Genomic DNA, 17,516 nt, shown 5'->3' on the forward strand with positions numbered 1-17,516 from the left:
CCTTCAAGAATTATTTGTTCCCTTTTCTCTCCCACCCCCCATCCCCCTACTCCCCCAGAAAAGGAAAGGCAATCCCAGTTTCCACGACACCCATTTATCACAACCAGGCATCCTAGGGCAGGAGGAGAAGGCAATTGATGGCTACTAGTCATGGTGGCTGTTTTGTCTCCTCCAGTATCAGTGATGATATGCTGGGGTGGGAGAGTGCCGTTGCACCCGTGTCCTGCCTGTGGGCTTCCCAGGGGCATCAGACTGGCCACTGTGGGAAGGGGATGTTGGCCTTGGTCTGACCCAGCAGGGCTGTCGTTATGGCAGCCCTGGCACACACATTTGTGCGTCGATACGCAGCCTTGCCTTGCCAGTTGCTTCTCATCCAGCTTAAAGAGGCATGAGAGGGAAAAATTGTTGGAACTCCGGGCATCCGGCTAGTTGGCAGACCACCAGGGAGCCAGCCTCTGTCCATGAACTGCGCAGGCTGTGGGAGGAGGCAGACAGGGAGTGAACGCCCCTCAGACCTTGTTGCATGCCTGTGCAGGTGTGGAGGCGCAGAACCCTAACTGTGCCGAATGCCATCTTAAGTCCAACCCCCCCCCCGGCAGCTTGAAGATCAGTGTGTGCGTTGACCCTGGTGTGCATGCATTTTCCTTTAAGATGGTGGTGTGGTTCACTGAGTGTACCTGAGCTGCAGTTGCCCAAGTTACGGCAGTGAGCTGACCATGGCGTCAGGCTGATGAGTGTCCAGGAGACCATCAGCTGATGGCCAGATGGTCTGTTTTAGGGAGCCATGGGGAGTCTCTTTCCACCAGGCGGCTGCTTTCATTGCCTCTTGGCTCCCTGTAATTTATTTGCTTTACTGTACTCACATTGATTATGTCCTTCCTGTTTTTTCCATGGGAGACAATGATAACTGTCTGCGTGGTTTAGTCTCCGTCGGTAGCCAAAGAAAGAGTGACTGAACGGAAATGTGCACTGTGTTGTTTCTGGAATGGGTTTAATCACCCACTATAAATAACCTTTTTTTGTTATTTTTGGGAGAAGGTTACCCTTTTCTGTAAAATCCAAACTGAAACTGAACTCTTGCCAGAAAACAGGTGATGAAATGGGTACAATTGTCTTTGATTGCTGCCTTAGGATAATAAAATCGTAGAATAGTAGAGTTGGAAGGGGCCTATAAGGCCATTGAGTCCAACCCCCTGCTCAATGCAGGAACCCAAATTAAAGCATACCCGACAGGTGGACTGTCCAGCTGTTACTTGAATTTCTCCTGTGTTGGAGAGCCCACCACCTCTCTAGGTCATTGGTTCCGTGGTTTTACTCCTCTAACAATTAGTTCCTGATGTTCAGCTGAAATCTGGCTTCCTGTAACTTGAGCTCATTATTCAGTGTCCTTCACTCTGGGATGATCCTGGCCCTCCTCTGTGTGGCAACCTTTCAAGTACTTGAAGAGTGCTACTATTATTTCCTCTCAGTCTTCTCTTCTCAAGGCTAAACATGCCCAGTTCTTTCAGTCTCTCCTCATAGGGCTTTGTTTCCAGTCCCCTGATCATCCTTGTTGCCCTCCTCTGAACCTGTTCCAGGTTGACTGCATCCTTCTTAAAGTGTGGTGTCCAGAACTGGATGCAGTACTCAAGATGAGGCCTAACCAGTGCCAAATAGAGGGAAAGTGGTGCTTCACATGATTTAGTAATTATATTTCTGTTAATGCAGCCTAAAATAGCATTTGCCTTTTTTGCCGCCACATCTCACTGTTGGCTCATATTCACCTTGTGATCCACAACAATCCCGAGATCCTTCTCGCATGTAGTATTGCTGAGCCAAGTATCCCCCATCTTGTAACTGTGCATTTGGTTTCTTTTTCCTAGATGTAGAACTTTGCACTTATCCCTGTTAAGTTTCTTTGTGGGCATGTGTCTGTCTGTTTGTGAATATTAAGAATCAGGAGCCTTGCTGGGGTCCCTGCACCTCAAATGGGTATTTGAGGCAGGTATCCATCTGCAACTGTTGAATAGGACTGGATGAAGATGTATTGAAAACATTAGAAATGTGCCTGAGACAGAGTTCTGCCTGCTGTCCCCCTGCCCCTCTCCTCCAACAGGTGTCTCTGTTCTAGACAGATACCTCTTTCTAACTCTGCTCCACGAGGCCCGTCTAATGTACAGGTGCCAGGGAGTGAACCTGAGACATATTCCCTCCATCAGCTTTCTAACTTGCAGGCCTCTTCTTGGCCAGGGTGGTGGTTTGAACTCACAAACACGCTGAAGCACAAAGCTAGTGGGAATGCCAGACCCAATCCATAGCTCTTGCCTTCTGCCCAAGGTGGGCATCAGCAATCTGAGAAGCCCACTTGGGGCTCAGCTGTGGCTGGAGCCAAAGGGAAAAATGTCAGACAGTTAAGGGCTTAGCACGGTTTGCCTGAAAGTGGGTTTCTTGTGACTGGGTCAGGGGTCTCTTTTGGCTTCCTCAACTCCTCTCAGCAGCAAGAACTGAGAGCAGCTTTTGGCTTCTATGGCCTCTTGTCTCTCTTCCTCTGCCCAACCCCAGGATACAACAAGATTCCCTTGCAATTGGGGCAGATGAGCTTCCAGGTACTTTGCCAAAAACAACCTAGCAGAAGAATCTCTGCAACGGGGGTTCCCAAACTTTTTCTCCCCACGGACCACTTTAAAATTGCCAAGAGTCTCGGTGGACCACTTAATGATTTTTTCTACCTGTTGTAGCAACTGTAATGCACTGTGTATGGTTTTTAAATGTATTTTATAGCTTCTGTCATTTCTTATATTGTATTTTATTGTATTACAATTTGAATCCCATCGAATTCTACAGAGTTCAAATTGTAAATGTTCTTCACAGACATGCCGTGGGCCACCTGAATGAAGCTCGTGGACCGCTGTTGGCCACAGACTACAGTCTGGGAACCTATGGCAGCTTGTTCCTTGAAGATCATAAAGATTGTCTTGCTGGGACAAACTTCTAGTCTAGTCCATCTAGTCCAGCACCATTTAACTGTAAAACGTTTGGAAGGTTGTTTTTACCTGAAGCCTCTTTTCTATATTCAATAACATCTGTTTACTATTTTGGTTCTAGCATGTGAAGGACATAATTCTGCAGTCTAATCCCCTCTTGGAAGCCTTTGGGAATGCCAAGACTGTTCGGAACAACAACTCCAGCAGATTTGTAAGTCCTTATCCTTGGAAACTTGCAAATGCAGCCCAGCATTGGGGAAGGGAGAGTGCCAAGGACCATGTGAATGAATTGTGAATTGAACTGGAATGGAATTAGTTCCTTTTTTTTGGAGGGGGTGAACTTGAACTAGAACTAATTCCTTTTTTAAAATGAAAGTTCAAAGCACTGTTTCCTTCTTTAAGGAGGGCTGGATATTCAAAGAGAAGGAGGATGAAGGATTCTGTGCAACCTGTTTTGGAGGGGATTCCCCTAATTCTCTGTGATTCAGACGGTTCAGCTTGCTATTTTTAGCTACTGACTCATGACTTCTGTCTCTGCATTTTACATTAACCAAGAAATAGAATAACGTATTTTTTTCCATGTGTTGAGGACAGTGACAGAACAGTGTGTGAAGAACAACTTGGCACTTCCTTTCCTGCACGCCAGCAGTGGTGTGAGTTTGAAGGGGGCTGTGGTGCATGGTGCGGTGCAAATGTCTGTGGCTCCTTTGTTCTGGGGCATGAAGGTTTTTCCCTTCTTTGGGTTAGGACAGCTTGGCACAAGACAGGCAGCCGTGCTTACCCCCAGAATACTGAAAGTGATGGGGCCATTTGTGCCACTGTTGTTCTTGTTACTATTATTATTATTAATATTATAAATTAATTAAATTTATATCCTATCCTTCTTCCCAGAAGGAGCCCAGGGCAGCAAACAACAAGTAATTAAAAACAAAACATCTTAAAAATCTTTTAAAACATATTTTAAAACATCTTAAAAAGCAATTCCAACACAGATGCAGACTAGGACAAGGTCTCTACTTAAAAGGCTTGGTGATAGAAGAAGGTCTTCAGAAGATGCGGAAAAGATAAGAGAGATGGCGCATGTCTAATATTTAAGAGGAAGGAATTCCAAAGGGTAGGTGCCACCTTGCTAAAGGTCTGCTTCCTATGTTGTGCAGGACAGATCTTCTGATAAGATGGTATCTGCAGGAGGCCGTCACCTGCAGAGTGCAGGGATTGACTGGGTATATAAAGGATAAGATGGTGTTTCAGGTATCCTGGTCCCAAACTGTGTAGGGCTTTGTACACCAAAACTAGAACCTTGAACTTGGTCTGGAAGCAAATAGGTAGCAAATTCATTCAGCAGTGGGGCGACATGTTGGTGATGCCCTGCCCATGTGAGCAGTCTTGCCACCACATTTTGCACCAGCTGCTGCTTCCAGAACAAGTTGAAGGGCAGCCCCACATAGAGCGCATTACAGTAATCCAGTCTGGAGGTTACCAGTGCGTGGACAACAGCGGTCAGGCTATCCTGGTCCAGAAACTGCCGAAGCCGGTAAAAGGCACTTCTAGCCACTGAGGTCACCTGGGCCTTTAGCAACAAAGATGGATCCAGGAGCACCCCCAGACTATGGACTTGCTCTTTCAGAGGGAGTACGACCCCATCCAAAGTGCACAATTGACTAATTATGCGAACTCGGGAACCAGCTACTCACTGCGCCTCCGTCTTGCTAGGATTCAGACTCAGTTTATTGGCCCTCATCCAGCCCTCCACCAAGTCCAGGCAGCGGTCCAGGGCTTGCACAGTCTCTCCCAATTCAGATGTTATAGATAAATAGAGATGGATATCATCAACATATTGCTGACTCTTCATTTCCCACTCACCCCCCATCTCATTATTGGTGAAATAACTTTTGTTTATGTTTAAAACTTAGACCCCATCCTTTGTCACAAGATCCCAGGGTGGGTTACAGAAATAAAACAATAAAACACCCAATAATATAGCACAATAAAACAATGTGGCATAGGTAACTAAACCAAATGTCCATCTGTCTGTATATTACTATGCAGGGCGAATCTTAAACATTTGAAGGCTGGCTGAACGTGGTTCAGAAACCTCAAAGCCTGTTTGACCAGAGGAAGAAAAGGAGGTTCTCCAGTTTCTCCTCCTTCATGAGTTAAGGCAGGTGGCTACCAGGGAGAGGCCTTTTTGGTAGTGGTGTCCTGCCCCAGAGGCTTTTTAGGTGCAGTGAAGCTTTTCTTGTCCTCCTGGGCCTTTTCATTGCAGTCCGCCAGCTACTCCAAATCTTTGCACAAAGTATGCTGGTTTTAAATGGTTTTATGCTGATCTTAGTTGTGTATTTGTTTTTTGGTGTGTTTTCTGCTGTTGTGGTTTATTTTATTTTTTATTTTGGTTTTAAGGTGCTTATTATGAATTGTTTTTGTATTTTATTGCTGATGTAAACCATCCCGAAATCTTGGATGGATGGACGCTATGGAAATAAATAAGGAGAGAGGGTCTGGAAGGTGTAGACGTATAAAAGTTGAATGGCCCAGTGCAGCTTGAAAAAAAAAATTCTTTAGGGGACCCTAGATGCATAATGGTGTGTCCTCAGCTATGCTCTATCACCAGGGTAATCCTCTCTTTTCTCCTCTCTCTGTTGTTCCTGATTTCCTTCCTCCTTCCTTTTGGTTCAGGGACAAAAGGGGTGTACCTACTATGGGTGCCTAGAAGACTGTCATGCTACCTTCAACCCAAAACAATATATAAACCCCAAACAGCCCAAGACTTCACTTGGAAGGCGCTTGGAAGAATGTGCCCCTTTAACTATGCAACTTCAACCTTGCTTAAACTGAGCCTGCAGCCAGTTGGCAAGTCTCAGCGTCATGGAGGCTCATGTTTACTTGATCCATTTCCAACCATCAGCATCTTTTATTTGTTGCAGGGGAAATACTTTGAAATCCAGTTTAGCCCAGGTGGGGAACCAGATGGAGGCAAAATATCTAACTTCCTGCTGGAGAAATCGCGGGTGGTTATGAGGAATCCCGGCGAAAGGAGCTTCCACATTTTTTATCAGGTGAGGTACTTTTATGGGGTTTAGTATTAAGAACATAAGAACATAAGAAGAGCCTGCTGGATCAGGCCAGTGGCCCATCTAGTCCAGCATCCTGTTCTCACAGTGGCCAACCAGGTGCCTGGGGGAAGCCCGCAAGCAGGACCCGAGTGCAAGAACACTCTCCCCTCCTGAGGCTTCCGGCAACTGGTTTTCAGAAGCATGCTGCCTCTGACTAGGGTGGCACAGCACAGCCATCACGGCTAGTAGCCATTGATAGCCCTGTCCTCCATGAATTTGTCTAATCTTCTTTTAAAGCCGTCCAAGCTGGTGGCCATTACTGCATCTTGTGGGAGCAAATTCCATAGTTTAACTATGCACTGAGTAAAGGAGTACTTCCTTTTGTCTGTCCTGAATCTTCCAACATTCAGCTTCTTTGAATGTCCACGAGTTCTAGTATTATGAGAGAGGGAGAAAAACTTTTCTCTATCCACTTTCTCAATGCCATGCATAATTTTATACACTTCTATCAGGTCTCCTCTGACCCGCCTTTTCTCTAAACTAAAAAGCCCCAAATGCTGCAACCTTTCCTTGTAAGGGAGTCGCTCCATCCCCTTGATCATTCTGGTTGCCCTCTTCTGAACCTTTTCCAACTCTAGAATATCCTTTTTGAGATGAGGCGACCAGAACTGTACACAGTATTCCAAATGCGGCCGCACCATAGATTTATACAACGGCATTATGATATTGGCTGTTTTATTTTCAATACCTTTCCTAATTATCCCTAGCATGGAATTTGCCTTTTTCACAGCTGCCGCACACTGGGTCGACATTTTCATCATGCTGTCCACTACAACCCCGAGGTCTCTCTCCTGGTCGGTCACCGCCAGTTCAGACCCCATGAGCGTATATGTGAAATTCAGATTTTTTGCTCCAATATGCATAATTTTACACTTGTTTATATTGAATTGCATTTGCCATTTTTCCGCCCATTCACTCAGTTTGGAGATATCTTTTTGGAGCTCTTCACAATCCCTTTTTGTTTTAACAACCCTGAACAATTTAGTGTCGTCAGCAAACTTGGCCACTTCACTGCTCACTCCTAATTCTAGGTCATTAATGAACAAGTTGAAAAGTACAGGTCCCAATACCGATCCTTGAGGGACTCCACTTTCTACAGCCCTCCATTGGGAGAACTGTCCGTTTATTCCTACTCTCTGCTTTCTGCTTCTTAACCGATTCCTTATCCACAAGAGGACCTCTCCTCTTATTCCATGACTGCTAAGCTTCCTTAGAAGTCTTTGGTGAGGTACCTTGTCAAACGCTTTTTGAAAGTCTAAGTACACTATGTCCACTGGATCACCTCTATCTATATGCTTGTTGACACTCTCAAAGAATTCTAATAGGTTACTGAGACAGGACTTTCCCTTGCAGAAGCCATGCTGGCTCTGCTTCAGCAAGGCTTGTTCTTCTATGTGCTTAGTTAATCTAGCTTTAATAATACTTTCTACCAGTTTTCCAGGGACAGAAGTTAAGCTAACTGGCCTGTAATTTCCGGGATCCCCTCTGGATCCCTTTTTGAAGATTGGCGTTACATTTGCCACTTTCCAGTCCTCAGGCACGGAGGAGGACCCGAGGGACAAGTTACATATTTTAGTTAGCAGATCAGCAATTTCATCTTTGAGTTCTTTGAGAACTCTCGGGTGGATGCCATCCGGGCCCGGTGATTTTGTCAGTTTTTATATTGTCCATTAAGCTTAGAACTTCCTCTCTCGTTACCACTATTTGTCTCAGTTCCTCAGAATCCCTTCCTGCAAATGTTAGTTCAGGTTCAGGGATCTGCCCTATATCTTACAAAGAAGTATTGCTTCTTTAGTTTTCTGTTGGGTTTTTGGGGGGTGTTTCTCTTAAATGTTGGGCACAGTCTTCAAGAATGTTCTTCTGTGCAAGCCCCTTTGTAACGAGAAGGAGCTGCTCCTGTTTGTTTCTGTGGTGGGGAACCTTTTCAGCCCATGGGTCCAATTTGGCCCAGCAGAAGTCCTAATTTGGCCCCCGAGGGCTTTTTTTCCCTTGCAGGTCCCACTGATCAATGGTGACTGCAGCCTCCTGTGCCTTTGCCTGCATGGTCAATTTCAAACTCAGCAGACAAAGGACAATGCCTCACCTGACACATCGTGGTGATGTCATGTGATTGACAGGACCTCATGCCAAAATGGCCTGCAGGGGTTGGAGGGTCCAGTTCTGCACCCATGTTCTAGGGGCTTCATGACAGTGATGGGCGGGGCCAGAGGCAAAAGTGGGCGGAGCAACAGATGTGCCTTTTACCTTCATGCCACAGATTGCACTCCAGCCACACAAAAGCTGATTGAAAGAAGCTGGCTGGCTGGACCATTTCTGCTTTTTGTTCCACAGATGATTGAAGGTGCCTCCAGTGAGCAAAAATCCAGCCTTGGCATCACCAGTATGGACTACTATCACTACTTGAGCCTCTCAGGATCCTACAAAGTGGAGGATATTAATGACAAATCTGATTTCCAGGAAACTTTGGTAATTCTTCACCATCTTACCACCCATCTTAGTTTTCAGTTTAAGTAAAAATGGAATAATATCCCGTGCTTGTATAGCAATTTATAACGCATGTGGAGACTGAAAACTGTTTTGCACAAATTCTTTCATATGAAACCTTTGAAGCACAGAGCAGATTATGGGATATTGGCAAGCCGTAATTACAGCCAAAGGGGAGATGGCCCTTGAGTCCTTGCAGAGACGTGAAGAATGAAGGAGCTCCTTCCCTAGCTACTGGGGCCTATTTTCAGACTGGCTGCCTGGTCTGAGCATGGGCAGCGCTCTGCAGCCAGGAGTAGCAGCAATTTGCCTTTTTATTTAAAAAGAGGGGGGGGAAGAGTAGTGATTTCGGGGCCTGTTCTAACATTACCGCCTGGAAGCCCCTGTGGTATGACTGGATTGGGTCCCTAGCTATCACTGGGCCACTGGGCCAAAATTCAGTGGTGTTTGTGGAGTGTTTTGCAGTCTGTGCTAAAGTAACCTCTCAGGAGATGGGATATTGCATTTGCATGTTTGTAGGTCTCCCATCAAAATCTCAGTGCCCTACGGAGCCCCTGCATGTTGCAAGTGATTCTGAGGTGCATTCTGTGGGGCATTGAGCACAGGTGTCTTAGACCCCCTTTGCTTCACATGAAGTGAGAGCCCACCCTAGAAGGCACCAGAATCACCGCCGCAGGTTGCCCGTTACAGGCAAAGGTGTGTCTTGGCAAAGAATCTGCTGCTTCAGATGTTTGTCTTGCATGAATTCCAGGATTCCCAGAAAACAGCCCCCAAATATCAGATACATGGCACCAAAAAGAAGGAAGAGGCCAATGGCAGGAAATTGCAATATAAACCTAGTTTAAAACGTAACAAAACTGACCAGCTTCTGCCAGGAGACAATAAAAATTATTTCCCTGTATTGTATACCCAGTTTGTGGGACTCTTGAGTAGGGGAGACAGGAGAGTGGGTTTATTGCTCCAGTTTCCAGGGTGAAGTGCCGATTCAGAATTGACACAGATGACACAAGGGAGCTGTGTGTATAATATGGGAAGTGGGGGGCATGGAATTTGCTTGCTGTGAGATCTTTGAACCTCAGATAACTTCTGGAGTTCATGGATCTTGCTAGAGGCAAGACCAGCAGATCCCACTTTATAAGAGATGCATGATGAGTAGATATTTGAGCAGTGTCTCTGCATGTGCCTTCCAGCAGAACTTAGAGCAGAGGTGGCCCATCCTCGTAGACCAGATCAATTTAAAGATGCTTTACTGAACCACAGAGGTATCTTAACTGCTAGCAAAGTGTGTGTATGTTACACAGATCCCTACGATGGGGTGATGCCGGCGTAACTCTGGTGGCTCCTTCATAACTCTGGCTAACCTTGTGGGAACCTCCTCAAGGTTGTGCATTCTCTTCCTGTGTTTCCTCCACACTCTTGCTGTCAGCATAGTGAAGTTGTTTGCCTGCATTGACATATAAACCACAGCTGAGGCTTACCAAGGTTCCTGCTTAGCTGGGATCTGTTGAAACTGTGGCTTCAGGTCCTGGTCAAGTGGGAGCCTCAGTTACTTTCAATGTGTATCTTTTTTTGAGAAACCACAACTGAAAGCCTTAGCTTGGTGGTTCATAAAAACACACAGACACACATTAAAGGTAACTGGGGTCCTGTTTGCCAAACTCTTCTCATTCTTCCTAATTTAATTAAAGGATTTATATTCCACCTTTACCTTTTAAGCAAGTGCTCAAGGCAGCGAGTATTAGGAATATAGGAGGGGGCCTTGTATGAAATCAGTATGGTCAATGCTAGCTGGGGATTCCAGCTGTGACACCCGAGGAGGGTCATTTTCTAGGTGAAAACAACACCTTGATCACAAAACATCTGCTTCCCCAACAGAGAAAAAAATTGGGCCTACCCTTAGGCTGGGTGAGGCAGACTCCTCAGGCAGTTAATTTTGGGTGTCATGAGTTGGCAGCAGATTGTTATTTATTTACTCTATTATTATTGTTACTGTCACTGGGGTGGGGGCAAATGCCTGTGAGGTTTCCTGCTTCACTTACCAAACTAACGTAGCAGCCCTTGGGTGCTCTGCACTTTGACTCTGTGTGTGTGTTGTGACCAGGTGGGATTTTCCTCTCTGCCCCAGATAGCAGAATGGTGGGAGCGGGTGGGGAACTTGTGGCCCTCCAGGGGTCGTTGGGTTGGAGCTTCCATCCTCCTTGACCGTTGGCCGTGCTGCATGGGAGGGCTGATGGGAATTGGAGTCCAAGAGAATTGGAGTCCAACAGCGAGCGGGTAGGGCACAGCGTGCCCACCCTGAAACACAGGCACCCGTCAGTACCCTGACTGGGCAAGTGCAAAGCCAGACCGAATGGAGGGTGTTTGGTAACGGGAGAAAGTGTTTCAGGATGGAATACTTCTGGAGTGCCTCTGCATCTCCTTGCTGCTTGAGAGAAAACAGCAGGCAGACCTAAACTCTGAGCAAGAGTTTCTTGCTTTACAGTGCTTGAGATTTATACTGCCCCCTTCTTCCTTATCGTGCTTTTTCAGTGTTTTCTGGAAACTTGCATCTGGAAACTTGGTTTCCATGTTAAAAAGTCTTTTTTGTTCCAATTTCTTTTCTTTTCTTTTTTGTGACAAGGGAACGCAAGACGTAGCAATAGGGTGGCGTGGCCCCCATAGGGAGATTCTTCCTCCCCTACCTAAATCTTCAGCTTTCATTTCCAAAGAAGAAGATGAAGTCCCCATTGCTTTCCTCTACAGAGATAAACAAGAGAGAAAGTGCCGTCAGGGTCCAGCCCCATTGCTTAGGAAGGAAGAGTTCCTTCTCCTCCTCTTCCTCCCGGGTTCTGCCCAGGGAGCACCAAGGCACCAAAAGGGACCAGCAAGCATTTAATGTGTTAACTGTCATGAAAGTAAACCATTCTTCAAAGGATGCTGCAAGCAGCATTCAGCGTATTTGACTGCTGGTGTTTAGGCTTGTGCTGTTTCTTCCGTTGACTTCCAGCCCCCACACCTCTCCACCCTCAACACAAAACTCCTGTTTAGCTCTTGCCTGGATTTTACTTCTTTTTAATGCTGTGCCTAAATACGGAATGTCTGGGGGTGGGTGGGGGGTGGGGCAGGTTTTAAAAAGCCTAGTTGGTGTTTAAAAGCTCTGATTGTTACAATTCTAGTGTAGCTTGTTTAATCATAAGCTTTTAAGTTAGCTCCCTTGAGCATTCAAAACCCTTTGTTTATTGCTCCAATTATCCTTACATTTGATCTGGTTCACATATAATGTATGGGATGTCAGGTGTGGGCAGGTAGCAAGGTGTCTGGGCTGGGGTTCTGAAGCACCACTGCTCAGCTGATGTCAGATGAGTGACAATAAGCCATGATTTATTAGCCTGTGTTAATAAATAGGTTGGAGCTGTGGTTTGTTTCTCCAAAACTTGGCTTGCTTTTCAGATGCTCTTGCCTTGTGCCTTTGTAGCTTGGAGAGTGTCTGGAGTGTGGTGGCCAAACAGACCATGGTTGAGGACGGCTACTGAGTTAAGATGTAATGCCAAACCATAGTTAAGAGAAACAACAACAAACCATTGCTACTTTACTGGGCTGGGTTTGCATGTTAAGCAAACCATAGTTAGATTAAATAAATTGTCCTTTGGTGTTATATGTGAACCTGGCTACACAGTGTGAACTTTGGCTGTGTTTCAATTGTGGTGGGAGACTGAGGGTTTAATATGGAGGGGGTGTGGGAAAGGTGGGTTTTGAGGAGTTGTTCGGAGGGTGAACATGGTGACATTCGCATTAGTATAGCATAGTGGCTAATGGATGGTGGTTCTAATGTCCTCTGTGTGATGGGATCCCCCCTTTCCCATAGGCAAATCCACCTCTCCCTCAGTCTCTGCTGGGATAATATACCAGTCAACCATAAAGGGTTGTTGCAAGGGTTTCTGCAAGATAGTCTTTTAAATGCTATAAAAGTGATATAGGAATAGTACTAGAATTTACTCAAAAGGTATTTGGTTATTATTTATTATTACTTGAATTTATATGCCACTTTTCCATACAAATATGGTCAAAGTGGCTTATAAAAATGCAAATGACGACATCAATAGCAATCAATTCAAAAACATAAAAATAGTTTCAAATCATTTGAAAACATAACAATAAAAAAATAACTCCAGTTGATTTAACGTCATCATAAAACATTATAAAACAAGCTATCAATCAATTAAAATATATCATATTAATAGCATAACATTCTTGTGCTACATATTTTTTTAAACGCATCTTAATCCTTGCAGCACGCCATGAACGTGATTGGGATCTTTGCTGAGGAGCAGGCACAGGTGCTGGAGATCGTGGCCGGGATACTACACTTGGGCAACATCAGCTTCAAAGAAGTCGGCAACTATGCTGCGGTAGAGAGCGAGGAGTGTACGTAGCCCCTGTGGATCATCAGGCAGTTGGAATTGGAATGTGCTTGGGCTAGGCCTGGGCGGCAGACGGCAAGGGTGAAATGCTAGGAAAAGCCACCGACCCCCCCGGGATGGATGATTGCATCTGCACAGGCGTTGGGTTAAGGGAGGGCCCGTGGACTATTGGCCCCAAATCTTTTTCCAAGTTTTCCTGGATGGGTAATGAATTCAGGGGAAATTGAATCTTGGTTATGGGGTGGTATGTTTGGCGGAGCAAATTAATTTAAAGTTACTATTTAGAGACGATTTGGGGATTAATGAATGGAGGATTTGGATTGATTTGGAGCAGGATCTGTTGGGAAATTAGATGGTGTTTCATGAACAGAAGGAGGACTGATTTGGGGTGATCTGGGGTGGGTGAAAATTAATTGAAGAAATTATCCAGGGTGATTTTGATTTGGATGGGAATGGGTTGCCTTGCTTTCTGTGATATTTAGAGCCCAAACATATATATGCACATATAAATTAGCTTTTGAAATATTGTGCCTATGCCCCTTTTCCAGAGCCAATGTGTGGGCTGATCTAGAAGAGCCTCCGTGCTCACAAGAGACTCATGCACATTTAGAGATTTTCCCATGCTTTCCCTGCCCTGCCAAAAAAGCAGGTGTCTAGAAAATAAGAAGCACCGGATGCATAGGGATGCAAAGTCTGGAAAGTTCTGCTGTGCAAGCCCCATTGACAGTCCTGGGTTCTTGTTTTTTGGGGGGGGGGCTCTTGGGCAAGAGGTTGCCAGTGAGCCTCCCCCTTTTCGCCACTGCCAATCTGCTGGCCTCTCCCTGTGGGCCCCGTCTGCCCCACCTTCCAGAGGGACAGGACACTTTCTCTCCTCTCATTTGGTTGCTGAGCTGACTTGGACAGGGCAAGGGAACTGGCAGGAACAGCAAAGTATCGGGAATAGCTGGGCTCAGAGGCTGCAGGCATTTGGCTGTGGGTAGAAAGAGCCGCATGCCGCCCTGGTCTCCTGCTGGGAGGAAGGGTGGGATATAAATCTAATAAATAAATAGAGATGTGAAGGCCTGGGGAAATTAGGGGGGGGGGTTCTGTTTTTTTTCCTGAATTTTTCATTTTTTTGGAAAAAACAGGATTCCATCCCGCCAAATTTATCTGGGCCTTCGCATCTCTAGCTGTGGGACCCCTGTTGGGCTGCTGGCCAATGACAGCCCTGCCCACGGAAACCGCTCTGCGCTGCTCTGTTTTTGTGCAGCAGCTGTGCTTTTCAGCGGGGCTTGCATGGGAGAATTCCCACGCTTTCGTGCCCCTTGTTGGTCCATATGTGAGGAGGGTGTGCCGAGTGGATTTGCCGCTTTCCCTGAGCCAACATCTTGACCCTAATATGGGAATCCTGATATATGAGCAAGCGTATCCATTCGGAGAGGATGAGGATCAGGGATCCTGCAATAATATAAAACCTACGAGCTCAACAGGAGGCTCTCCAAAATGTTCAAGATTCAGTTGATAAGCCTGCTTTCCTCCAGCTTTGTGGGATTCTTCTTTGGATGCAGCCTCACTCCCCTTGAGTCTGCTTTCGTGTTGCTGCTGCCACCGCAGCTACCCTTGTGGTTGTCATAAATATTTTGTTTCTTTATGCGTTATTTCTTGCAGTCTTGGCGTTCCCGGCTTTCCTCCTGGGAATTAACCAGGACCGACTCAGAGAGAAACTGACCAGCAGGCAGATGGATAGCAAGTGGGGAGGCAAATCAGAATCCATCAACGTTACCCTGAACGTGGAGCAAGCCTGCTATACCAGGGATGCCTTAGCCAAAGCGCTTCATGCCAGAGTGTTTGATTACTTGGTGGATGTAAGTGGCATGTCATGTTTTTTGTGGGGGGGGGATTATGTTGTGCCCAGTGGTTGACGTGGTTCAAAAATTGAGGGTCTCTCATAAGGACTAATCTAGCACTAAAGCAGGAGCGGGAAACATTTTGCAGCCCAAGGGCTGCATTTCCTCTGAACACCTTTCCAGGGGCCGCAGGCTAATGGCGGCTGGAGCCAGAGGCAACTGGGCAGAGCAGTGGTTGTGATTCTGCCTTTGTACACTAGGCTGCATTCCAGCCACACAAAAGCCAGAGGTTTACACAGACACATGCACGCACACGCTCAACACCCCCTCTGTGCAGGCAAGCCACAGGCGTTCTCACAATTCAGAGAGACCTTCTAGCCCAGCCAGGCAAAAGCACTGGAGGAGGGTGGGCCAGTGGGGGCCTGGTTTGGGAAGAGTCCCGAGGGCCGGGTAGAGGGGCCTGGAGGGCCACATGCAGCCGTCAAGCCTGAGGCTCCCATTCCTTCACCAAAACCAGGAGCGCTCCAACTGGTAAGAGGGGCATATGCAAAGAGCGGGGGGAGGCTGAGAGAAAACATGAAAGAGACTTGCAGCAGAGGAAGATGTCGGAGTCTGTCTGAAAAGAGCCAGAGTGTTCTGCGGAATCCTGCATGAAAGGATTATTTGTGCCAAGGAGGCTCAAGTATTGCCACCGGGTGGTTCTTCCATAGTATGTGTTTTGAAGTTAGCAATTTGCTCCCGTCTGCCTCCTCTTCTCTGTCTATTTCTGGAGCTCCAATCCTCTTTCATTGTCTTGGGGAAGCTCCCTGACTCAGAGGGTCCTCCCACTCCCCAGTGCACAAGGAGGAGAGGTCCTCGCTCCGCGGCAGATGCTGCTTCGCACACAAAATGTCCCCAGTTCAGTCCCCGGCACCTTCAGTTTCAGAAAGGACCTCCGGTTTCAGGTGGCACCTCTTCACTGAGAAAGCAGTGTCAGTGGGGGTGCACGCAGGGCTGGAGATTCCTTGGTAATTGCCAGGCCGTAAGTCATCAGCTGGCAGCTTGGCTATAAATCTGCCAGGCTAGCAAGGAGGAAGCAAGATAAGGGCAGAGGCCGTTCAAAGCTTACGTGCCAAGCCAGAAATGCAGAAGAGATGTCAGTGAAGGTCCGGGTCTAGTTTGCCGAGAGAGCAGTCCAAGTCAGGGTTCAGGGGATAGGAAGACACACAGTGGTCATGCCTGACGTTGTAGTCAGCAACAAGCTGAAGCCAAGGTTTGACTTTTAAGGAGCAGGTTGGTCAGCAGGTGTGAGCCATCAGCGTTTTGGCCTTAAGTGGACAGGCCTGCCCCTCTTCTGCCTGACCTTCTGTTGTCTATGTTCTGCAGGTGAGGGGGGAGTATCCTGTTCACTGTCTGCATCTGGCTGAAGGGCTTCAGCTGTGTCTGGGGTGCTCTGTAGCTGAGGGGGAGAAGGAGCTGGGTTCTCAGGGGTTTCCTCCATTTCTCCTTCTGGGTCTGCTGCTTCTGGGTCTGCTGCTGTTACTCCCGAGACATCCTCATCTGATGAGTCCTCTGACGGGGCCATGACACTGGCTGAGGCAGATGCATATGAAAAGGGCATATGAAAAATATGAATTTGTTTATTATATTTGTGTCCGGCCTTTCCTCCAAAGAGCTGAATGTGGCATACACGAGTCTTCCCACCCCCTTGCATTTTATCTTTACAACAACCCTGTTAGCTAGGTCAGGCTCAGAGACAGTGACTGGACCAAAGTCACCCAGTGAGTTTGTGGCTGCATGAAGATTTGAACCTGTTTCCCCGATGCGAGTCTGACACTCTTGTTGTCACTTATTAATGTATATGCAGAGGGGCTCCCATCCAATGTGACTATATATATATATATATATATATACACACACCGCCCCATAGCCAAAGCTCTCTGGGCGGTTTACAGCAATTAAAAACAAATATACAAATTTTAAAACACAAAAAACAATTTAAGAACACAATTTTTTAAAAAAAATTAAAAACAATTGAAAACCAATTGCTGACCTTCTGTCATATTGGGCTTTCAGAAAGAACAATAATCTTAACTTACCAGCAAGGAACAAACTCCCGTAGGCTTCCCTCATTCTCCTGCTCCCACAACACCAAATTGTCTTGTGTTCCTATGCCTTTTTAGTAGCAGCTCAATTTACAAACATCACTGGGTGATAATAGCCATCTCTGTTCCCTGAAATCTTTACCTACTGACCCGTAGAGGTGAAGTTGCTGTCCAAAGTACAAGAACAGGCTGGGTTGTGTTTTCTTTTTCTGTTCCTAGTTGCTTGGCAACCCTAGATATACTGTGTTCAGGAAGTAGAATTCTGCAGCAGCTCTTTGTGAATTTGTCCAACCATTTTTTAGCTTTCTTGCTTTAGTCTGAAAGGCTAAAAACACGTTTTAAAGAAAAGGGAGCCACATTTTTGCCACAGGTATCTTGCACATATGGAGTTGGAAGACTGAGGTCCAGCTGACATCTTCTCTTAAGCATCACACCAAAAGAAGTCTCCAATAATCGGTAGTGGCTGCAGTGTCTTTTCATGCAGACATGTACCTAGCACAAGGGTGGTCCTCCAGATGTGGCTGATTCCCTTCATCCCTAGTTCATTGGCCCTGCTGACTGGACTGAGAGGAGGTGCAGCCCAACAACATCTGGAGGGTCCCAGGTTCCCCCTTCCAGCCTTCTCTTGCTCCACCATCCTGGCAAA

At 46.4% G+C, this 17,516-nt stretch overlaps 1 protein-coding gene across 4 annotated transcripts in view; it reads left to right on the top strand.

Annotated features, from left to right (window-relative positions):
• Positions 1-17,516, top strand: part of MYO1E (myosin IE) — a 128,584-nt gene that overhangs the window by 62,704 nt on the left and 48,364 nt on the right. For all 4 annotated transcript variants that reach the window (XM_061596019.1, XM_061596021.1, XM_061596022.1 and 1 more), the window contains exons 6-10: positions 3,085-3,174; positions 5,888-6,019; positions 8,408-8,542; positions 12,832-12,964; positions 14,608-14,804. In XM_061596019.1, coding sequence (XP_061452003.1) covers positions 3,085-3,174; positions 5,888-6,019; positions 8,408-8,542; positions 12,832-12,964; positions 14,608-14,804 — 687 coding nt within the window. The remainder of the gene's footprint in view (positions 1-3,084; positions 3,175-5,887; positions 6,020-8,407; positions 8,543-12,831; positions 12,965-14,607; positions 14,805-17,516) is intronic.

The sequence above is a fragment of the Rhineura floridana genome, chromosome 14, assembly GCF_030035675.1.
Source record: "Rhineura floridana isolate rRhiFlo1 chromosome 14, rRhiFlo1.hap2, whole genome shotgun sequence".
In the NCBI taxonomy this organism is placed as follows: Eukaryota; Metazoa; Chordata; class Lepidosauria; order Squamata; family Rhineuridae; genus Rhineura; species Rhineura floridana.